The 10,000-nt window shown below is 45.3% G+C and overlaps 1 protein-coding gene across 1 annotated transcript in view; it reads right to left on the bottom strand.

The window, feature by feature from the left end:
- The window catches only part of arhgef10la (Rho guanine nucleotide exchange factor (GEF) 10-like a), a 306,255-nt gene that overhangs the window by 237,212 nt on the left and 59,043 nt on the right, over positions 1 to 10,000 (bottom strand). Inside the window, exons 5-10 of the mRNA XM_079509721.1 lie at positions 8,952 to 9,128; positions 7,770 to 7,900; positions 6,026 to 6,121; positions 4,589 to 4,697; positions 3,008 to 3,111; positions 420 to 497 (exon numbers count right to left, since the gene is read on the bottom strand). Of these exons, the coding sequence (XP_079365847.1) occupies positions 420 to 497; positions 3,008 to 3,111; positions 4,589 to 4,697; positions 6,026 to 6,121; positions 7,770 to 7,900; positions 8,952 to 9,128 (695 nt within the window). The remainder of the gene's footprint in view (positions 1 to 419; positions 498 to 3,007; positions 3,112 to 4,588; positions 4,698 to 6,025; positions 6,122 to 7,769; positions 7,901 to 8,951; positions 9,129 to 10,000) is intronic.

The raw sequence follows: 10,000 nt of genomic DNA, 5'->3' as shown, positions 1-10,000 counted from the left end.
TTGCCGTCTCGACAGCCAGAGATTTCACTAAACATACTTCCATTGATTGCTGCCGTTTCCATTTCAGCAGGTGTTTCTTTTTGCTTTTCTCCGTGAGTGAGATAACAATAATCTCTTTTGCATACCAAAAAAACAAGGGATTAAAGAGAAAGCCCGAACCCCATGCTGTGAAGAGCCAGTCTCTCCTTCCCTCTCCCCGTCTCTCTCTCTCTCTCTCTCTCTCTCTCTCTGCATCTGCACGACACCTCAGGAGCACGCAAAGCTGTTTCATTAAAATGATTTACGCCAAGACACCCGGGTAATTTAACTCTTTTAGCTTGTGACGCCTACGCGGTGAAGGTATTGCACATGACAGAGAGGGGGGGGGGGGGGGGTGTACTGTTTTGGGCTTTGGTCATGGCGGCGGGGGGCCTTCTCACCTGCAGGATCCTCCTGAGAGACTCCAGGTAGCTGCGTTCGCTCTGAATGATGGAGCCCAGGATATGGCGTCTGACAACCTGGGGGAAGACACAGGCGAGGACCTGTCAGGATAATTCAGGCACCTTAACCCATTTTGACCTGAGATCAGATTCTAAAAAATGTCTTCTACGTCCTGACAGTTTTCTGACAAAGCTACGTTTCCATGTCGGTCGTTCCTTCGATTTTTCAAAAATAGCAGATCTACGAGCTTGTAGATCTGCTATTTTTCAATAGCTGAAGCATAACATAACGCTAACACCAAAAGGGGTTCCCGCCCAAAATGGGTTAAGAGGACATGATGGCGAGGGGGGTAGGGGGGGTGTTTGAGGCGCTGCTGGCTGCCGTGTGACTCCAGTTAAGCAGAGAACAGGTTGATGGATGCCACTATAATCAGGTGTTTGTCACAGGGAGGTAAAGGACTTGAAGGAAGCGGGGGTAGGTCGCTATGAAGGAGGCTCCCGTTGTTTCAGAGCTTAATGGTTGAAGTTTTACCCCATTGACATGAAAAGGAGCCGCTTTTTTTGTGGTTTTTTTTAAAGATTCAATAAAAGCAACACTGTTGAATTCAATAAAAGCAACAGCAACACCTATAGAGTACCTAGAGATGTAAAAAGAAAAGAAAAGATGGAGATGTTAGAGAGCCAATGCATCCATTTGAGTATATGCACATACGTAAGAGCCCAGAGCATAGATGTGACACGCCGGAGTCTTATATAAACTGTCTCGAATTCATGCAAATGCACGAAGTACAAGTGCAGATACTACATTATTTTACAAAGAAAGTTGGGCTTTTACTTGAAATGAATATTATACCAACAGTCGTTTCGAGGAAGCAATCTGATTGGTTGAAACAGCCTTCTAGCCGTGGATCAAACCAGCACCATTCACCACCTAATCAAAACGAAGAATTCAGCTGCTCTGTTCTCCCAGAGCGCTAGCAAACTCGGTGGCTAGGCTAGCTAGTTTCTTGGGACATTTGTGGTCGTAGTGACTACATCTGTCATTAAAAAAATATATTTTTTCAGCGATTTTCTTCGTTTTAAGGGTAACACTTGCTTGCGGAACTCGACTACGTCTCGTTCCTGACCGCATCACTGTCGTGGCAATAGTCACGTTAAACCACACCCTCTCGTGTAATATTGCTTAAGTGAGCCATCAAGATAACATTATTATTATTAACGATCTGTGCAGCATATACCTGTACATCATAACCACGTCAAAGTATAAATGAAAAAAAATTATAGTACATTATAAAAATGTCATGACTGAGACTATATGATTATTATTGGCAGTGGGGGTGGACAACATGGATTATTACTACACTTTCCATTGTGTTCTCATTATAATTAAGATTAACCCCTTCATGCATTTCTCCTGCATTTCTCTCAAATTAGTTCTGCAGTTGTATTTGTTTTAACCCATTTAGGCCTGACGTCGAAATTAAAAAAACGTTCGCTCTGAAAGAATATATACCTATTCAAAGATTTGTGCCGCATTTTTACGATTTTTCAAAAATAGCAGATCTACAAGCTCATAGCGCGCCACTCGGTGGCGCGCTATGAGCTTGTAGATCTGCTATTTTCCAATAGCTAAAGTATAACAGAATGCTTGAAACACCAAAAGGGCTTCCCGTTCAGAATGTTTTAATGCTGCATATAGAACAACCCAAAAGGCACAAAACACAGAACTAGCAACTAACTGTAGCAGATCTGCTTTGACCAGACCTGGCTATTTTAGAGGTTTGAAAATAGATACAAACTTTTCTTCATTCCTCTGTGTAATCAAGCAAAAGTATGGCCAGCACACTTGATTCACACATTGTGTTTTTTTATAATGTGCTTCATCAGGTATACCTGACGAGGCCACAGAGGCCCAAACGTTGTGCGCTTTTCCCCCCCCCGCCTTTTGGTAAATAATGTTTTTGGGGAGCTTTCAAAAAGGTGTACAGACTTATTCTCTCTTTTGCAGTTTGTTCTTTTTGTTCGAGCACCCGTTGAATTGTTTTACCAGCTCAGTGGCCTTGTGGTTAGAGTGTCAATCCCCGGCCGGGTCATACCAAAGACTCTAAAAATGGGACCCAGTGCCTCCCTGCTTGACACTCAGCATCAAGGGTTGGATTGGGGGTAAAGTCCCTGCGACATACTAGCGTCATGTCCAGGGGGTGTACTTGTACATCAAGCTGCCTCACGCTACAGAAACAGGAGATAGGCTCCTGCCCCCTATGGGCCTCATGGCTCGGCAAGGCTACTTACTTTACCCTTTGAATTAGCCTGGGATGTGCGTGCACCTCTTGACCACTTTAGCGTTCTGCAAATAGCACATCTACATGCTCACATCGCTTTGTGAGCTTGTATATCTGCCATTTTCATTGTGCGAGACTATGCTACTTTTGGGGGCGTGACTCCGTGCTTGTAGATCTGGTATTTTCGGCATGTGACAACGTGGTGCTTGTTGTTGACCTTCTATTTCCGCTGCATGATGCAGTGATGTGAGACACCGGTGTTAAGAGGCCCGGTCCACAACACACTCTAAATGGCAGATCATGCACCTGTTGGCTGGTCAGCCCCTCTGGCATGGGGCACAGCTGTGGTGGAGGGTGCTTGACATCTGATAGAGCCACATCCAGGTACCCTGCGTCGTCGTCCAGGTCCTCTGCAAAGGAGGGAGAGAGAGAGAGAGAGAGAGAGAGAGAGAGAGAGAGAGAGAGAGACACAGATGGAGAGAAACAGAGACACAGATAAACAGAGACACGGATGGAGAGAAACAGAGACACAGATGGAGAGACACAGAGAGGTGAAGAAAGAGATTGAGAGAGAATCAGCATTAAGAGCCCTCACTGCAGCTGGAGACATAGTGACACAAAGTTTATAAGTTTAAAAATAGCCGATCTACAAGCTCAAAACGCGTCACGCTTGTAGATCGGCTATTTTTGCTACGACAGTAACATGCACTGTGGCCCCTCTGGAGTGAGTGTGGAAATATATTGGCCCTCGCCATCGTCAAAGTTGCCCACGCCTGCTCTAAAACGAGAGAGAGAGAGAGACACAGACACAGACAGACAGACAGACAGGCGTCCTCTGAACACACTCACTTGTCCGCACGCGTACAAAGGCCCTGGTACAAAATCTCCACTTCACCCACAACCCTCTATGCCAGAAGCATGCTTCGTTCCAATTAAAGACTTTGGAATGATAACATGGGGGTCTCAGCCCAACCCCATCACCCCCCCCCCCCCCCCCCTTGATCCAACACTAAAATTAGCTACGCTGGCCTCTTTACCTCGTCGTGATGACTATGAGATTTAGTTTGAGGCGTGAGGGGATTGATATCTGTGGTTTGTGGAGCTGCTCAACACTCTATTAACCCATTTTGGGCGGGAATCCCTTTAATTCCCGCCCATAGGGCGGGAATCCCTTTTGGTGTTAGCATTATGTTATGCTTTAGCTATTGAAAAATAGCAGATCTACAAGCTCATAGCGCGCCACCAAGTGGCGCGAACTTGTAGGTCTGCTATTTTTGAAAAATCGAAGAACGACTGACATAGAAACATGGCTTTTTCAGAAAACTGTCAGGATGTAGACATTTTTAGAATCTGATCTCAGGTCAAAATGGGTTAATGGATGCTAATCTCACTCCATTGTTGGGCTTGGGTTCTAAGGGTGTGAGAGCTGTATCGTATCACGTGAGAACACAACTTCTTAAAAAGAAAAAAATAATGACCACAACGCCTCTCTTTAATCTGGGTGAAGCAGCTTAATTTACCCCATGCATCGTTTTGTCTTTTGTTTGTTTTTTCTGGGGGGAAAATCTATTCATTTAGAGCTATTCTTTCCTGCTGTTGTCGTTTTGTTTTTCCTTTTTTCCAGTAATGCAGGGATTGGAAAAAGCAAATGGGGAGACTTTATCTTCCATCAGCTCAAACAATACTTTGGGTTTGGCAAACATCGTCGTACACAAGAAGCTCAAAGAATGAGTTCATATCGAGTTCACACAAGACATTTTAAAGCAACTCACACTTCTCATACACAATCTGCATCGCTAAATAAAGTATGACCTTCAATGCACGAGGGCTAGCTGGCATAAGTTAGTTAAATATAGAAAAATGCTTGCAAAACTTTCACAGGCTTACCCGCTTGGTCTTTCTTGTGGAGGAAAGAGACCCGGCGCATGACGGCTATTTTGGTCTTCTCAATTCCATCCTTAGTTCCACTCTTGGCTGCCTTCATTAATTGCTGAACCTGGTTGAGAGGAGCGAGGTGGTGGGCTGTCATTTCCCAAGGAAGAAGCTTGCCTAAGAGTTAAGAGCCTCAGCCTACAGTGTTCCGGATAATGACACAGTGATTCAGAAACATGCAGCACATAATATTGCTCAATGTGGGGAGAGTACAGTTGACCACAAGGCACCCCCGCCCTGCGCACCCCCGCCTTGCAGCATCACAGAGACCCTGCAACCAGACCCCCGCCCTGATCATCACAGAGACCCTGCAACCAGACTCCACAGACCCTGAGCATCACAGAGACCCTGCAACCAGGGACAAATTAGCCATTGGGCCAGTGGGGCCGTGGCCCAGGGGCCCTTGGCTCTAAAGGGCCCTTCGGAGAAATTGGACCACGCAGTACTAGGTTTGACGCCCTGAAAAGGGCTCCTGGAGCCCTTCATTGGCCATTGATTTTGTTAAATTTAGGTCAAAAAGATGATAGAAACACGGAACAACACGACAATGTTGCGTGCACGCGCGCTGTGGGGGCCCTGCAAAAATTACCGGCCCAGGGGCCCTCATGGGGGTTAATCCGTCCCTGCCTGCAACCAGACTCCACAGACCCCAGAATACACTCATGGCGCTCATAGTATTTTTAAGTGATGCCACTTCAGGAAACTAGGTCATTAATTAGTAAACAGGCAGAATACTTAAAAGTAATGTGTCCCGTAAACCTGTCCTCGTACCACACATCCATAGAATGGCTGACAAACATGAAGGAGGAGGCGATAATAAATTGTATTTGGATGATGTAACTATGTAAGCATACAGGCTACTTCATGCACATGCGTCCGTTGTATTGGCTGTATTAGTTCTACGTACGGTAAGATGACATTGGTGCACCGTTACACAAAACTCTCTCTAGTTATTTATTTTTTCCCAGACCATCCCATTTACTGTATATTCCAGCAGCAGAAAAGAGAGCAAATCCTTGATCATAAAAAAAATAAAAAAAAAGAATATATATATTGTGATTATTATCTTGGGGTTGATGAAAGCAACAGCATTAGAGCAGTGAACATGCAGTAAATAGTAGTAGTACAAATAATATAGTTCCTATTCCTATATTCGGGGCTTTTGGCTTCTGAATTTGAAAACACTGTGGTTTCTGGACGGGAACCCGTTTGTGTTTTAACTAAGCATTATGTTATACTTTAGCTATTGAAAAATAGCAGATCTACAAGCTCGTAGGTCTGCTATTTTTGAAAAATCGTGAAAATGCGGCACAGATCTTTGAATATATATTCTTTCAGAAGACTTTTTTTCGACGTCAGGCCTAAATGGTTTTAACAGCCAGTGAGGTATACCTTGGTGTCACCGTTGTGCATGCCGGCCAGCCTCATGGCCAGATCTTGTTTGGTCCTGGCACAACGCTCCCGCAGCCGACGCACCTCAGGGGGGAGCTACAGGTGACGTACGGTACGGGGGGGAGGGGGTGGGGGGAGGAGGAGCGGTGGACGGGTGAATGGCGACAGGATGAAGGGATGAAGGGGTGTTGGGGCGTACATCACATGAAGTAAGCCACAGGGGGAAGGAAAGAAGGAAGACCGAGGGCGGAGGAGGACGACGACAAGACAAGGGAAACGGTAGAAGTTGATCAAGGCAAAACAAGCAAAGCAACACCAGGGGATTAATCACCAGCTCTAAGAGTGAAAGCTTTAAAGCAATGCTTTGGTCAAAAGGGCTAATGAATGACTGGCTGAGACTAATAGCCACTGATTTGTGGAGGAGGGGAAGGCAAGGCAGCATGGGGACAGACATGAAGGGAAGCTAATCTGTCGCAAAGTAAATAAATAAAAAATCAGCTCTCCCAAAAGGTGCTTGCGTTAAGTAGTGAACCGAATGAAAGGCAAAAATGCAGCCACACTCGGTGAACAATTAATGAAGCAGCCTTGATTATAAAGTCAAGGTGTTTCTCGTGAAGGCCGTGTTGGCTAAAAAGCATCGGCGTTATAATTAAAAGTCTCTTCCTTAAAGTGAACTCAAAATCTTCCTTTTGTGCTCATTGGCTTGGGACAGGTATTGGGGAGAGCTGAGAGAGAGTTTCATACAGCATCTCCCTGTAATTACACCTCTGTAATGTAATGTAATGTAATGTAATTACACCTCTGTAATGTAATGTAATGTAATGTAATTACACCTCTGTAATGTAATGTAATGTAATGTAATTACACCTCTGTAATGCCTCTCATTTCTACACTGCAACTCCACGCACTTTTCCCCCCTATTCTGAAAACATTGATTTAAATCAGGATATATTTTTAAGATTCAATGGAGTGATATTCACACCCACACACTGTCAATATGTAAATATATGTAAAGGTATACAGGTGTTGGGGAATCTGTGCATTAATAATCACACAAACTCAGCACAATATAATATTCTCATTATTACCATGACTATTTCAAACTGTCCCTGTGGCTACAATGACATGCACAGTCTGAATGCTGCAGGTGTCAAATAGTGGCATGAAGTGAACGTGAGCACAGTGCCATCGTGTGGAGGATCGAGACACTGCAGTCACGCCACATAGCTGAAGAACAGTGTCCCTGGGCCGAGCAAAGAAGAGAGTTTCTTAGGCATTTCAAAACAGAAATGCTTGTTGTTGTTTACTTGCAAAGACAGCGTACTAGACGGCTCTTATTAGCCTGGCTTTGGCCAGACTGATAACGTGGATTCACGCACTCACCCTTCAAAGCAAAGCAAAGTTCTTTGTTTACCCAGGGAAGTGGACTAAGCTCGAGATGCTTGTTTACAGCCACGCCCTGCTCATAGAACATTTCATGGTTGGGGTTCAATGCCTTGCTCAAGGGCACTTCAGCGGTGGCAATTTGAACGTGCCGGTCCGGGGATTCGAACTGGCGACCTTCCGGTATCATGACCGCTCCTCCCCGGTGAGGAGGCATGAGTGAATCCACGTTATGTGTCTGCCCAAAGAGAGGCTTTTATATATTTCTCATCTTGTAAGACAGAGGGGGACAGACAGACACGAGCATTGACGTGTACACACCCTCCCATACACACGTTCACACACGCACGCCCCCACACACCTTGCTGCGTGTTGGTAGTTTGCTCTCCGTATCGGACTGGTCATCATAGCTCTCAAATTCACTGGAACTCCAGCCGTTGTCTGCCTCCAAATGGCCAACATCTCGCTGAACATCTTCATAGATCATATCACCTAAAACACACAGATATACAGTGTTCACAATCACATGCACAGGCACGCATGTGCTCCCACGCACACATACACTTTTAGTGGCTGTAACTGATACTAATTGTTGAACAAAATACAAAGTGAGCAGGTATCGATTCAGCAACTTGCTCAAGGGCACCTCAACAAGACACACAAGGACGAACATAAGCAGCACATACACTTCCAGGAAGCACCGTCACTTTAAGTAGAATATCCATCTAACATGAAACCATACCTTCAGAAATCCACTCCAAAAGTAGCCCATGTTTGAGATCACACTGAGATCCAAACGGAGGATCGATGGCAGACTAATGCACATAAGTTACACAAATGGTCTTTCTGCCCTTGTGAAAATATCCAATTGATCCGACTTGGGGAAAAAAAGGCTCTTATCTCTGATAGATTGAATATTTGATAATGAACGAATCAGCACAATTAATGCTGATCCAAACTCAACTCAAAGAGAAATGTTTTGTAAGCGGTTTATAGTGCAGAGGAGCACCTATAGGCACCCTGCTGCTTCTTCACACACACACACACTCATGTGCACACACACACACACTCGTGCGCGCGTGCGTACACACACACACACACACACACACACACACACACACACACACACACACACACACACACACACACACACACACACACACACACACACACACACACACACACACACTCTCATGTGCGCGCACGCACGCACACACACACACACACACGTGCGCACACATACACACACACACACACTCATGTGCACACACACACACACACACACACTCATGTGCACACACACTCATGTACACACACACACACACACACACTCATGTGCACACACACACAAACACACACACTCATGTGCACACACACTCATGTACACACACACACACACACACACACACACACACACACACACACACACACACACACACACACACACACACACACACACACACACACACACACACACACACACACACACACACACACACACACACACACACACACACACACACACACACACACTTGGACTGACCTTCCTCAGGCGAGAGTGGGTCCTCACCAGGTACATCATCATAGATCACGTCAGGACTGTCTGTCTGGAGCTCAGGCTCCACCTTGCATATCCCTGGACTGTCTGTCTGGAGCTCAGGCTCCACCTTGCATATCCCTGGACTGTCTGTCTGGAGCTCAGGCTCCACCTTGCATATCCCTGGCACGGGGAAAAAAACACATTGCTTTTTAATGTACTCTAGAGTACAATGGATACGGTCCTTTGCTACAAAGTGACTACTATCTCCCTCAACTCCTATGCCCCCCCACCCCCCCAGTCAGTATAAAATATTATAATTGTCTGCCTATACCTACCTATCTATCTGATAGAGTACGTGTACCTAGTTATCTGTATTCTGTATATAAGGACCAGAGATGAAACCTTGTCAAACCTATGCAGCCCCGAGTCCTTTTGGTGAAGCCAAATAGATATTACACCCTCTCGTTGGAACGTTACCCTCATATGCGTATGCAGTACATTTACATGCTCACTGCATCTCTCCACTCCGTCCTCTCCACCACTTCAGGGAGACTGGCTCTCAGGTACATTGCTGTAATGGTTTTTGCGTGAGCCGCGGCATCGTTGTATCCACCTTGTTTGAGGTATTGACCTGATCTATATCCACACTCTGCAGGATTTGTCATTAACCCATTTTGACGCGAGATCAGATTCTAATAAATGTCTTCTGACATCCCGACAGTTTTCTGAAAAAGCTATGTCTCTATGTCAGTCGTTCTTCGATTTTTCAAAAAATAGCAGACCTACAAGCTCATAGCGCGCCACTCAGTGGCGCGCTATGAGCTTGTAGATCTGCTATTTTTCAATAGCTAAAGCATAACATGATGCTAACACCAAAAGGGGTTCCCGCCCAAAATGGGTTAACTGCGTCTCTGCCTAATTTGGCTCAGTGAGCTTCATTGATTTGGTTTTAAACTGCGATTCGTCGGCAACACTTTCTTCTAAGCCCCTACCAACAGGCAACAATCACTGTTTTCAATTAATTTGATAGGAGACGTGTATTCTGCTACGGA

Source organism: Electrona antarctica (genome assembly GCF_951216825.1).
Source record: "Electrona antarctica genome assembly, chromosome: 9".
In the NCBI taxonomy this organism is placed as follows: Eukaryota; Metazoa; Chordata; class Actinopteri; order Myctophiformes; family Myctophidae; genus Electrona; species Electrona antarctica.
The sequence above is the reverse complement of the archived record's forward strand: the minus strand, read 5'-3'. Positions and strand labels throughout refer to the sequence as shown.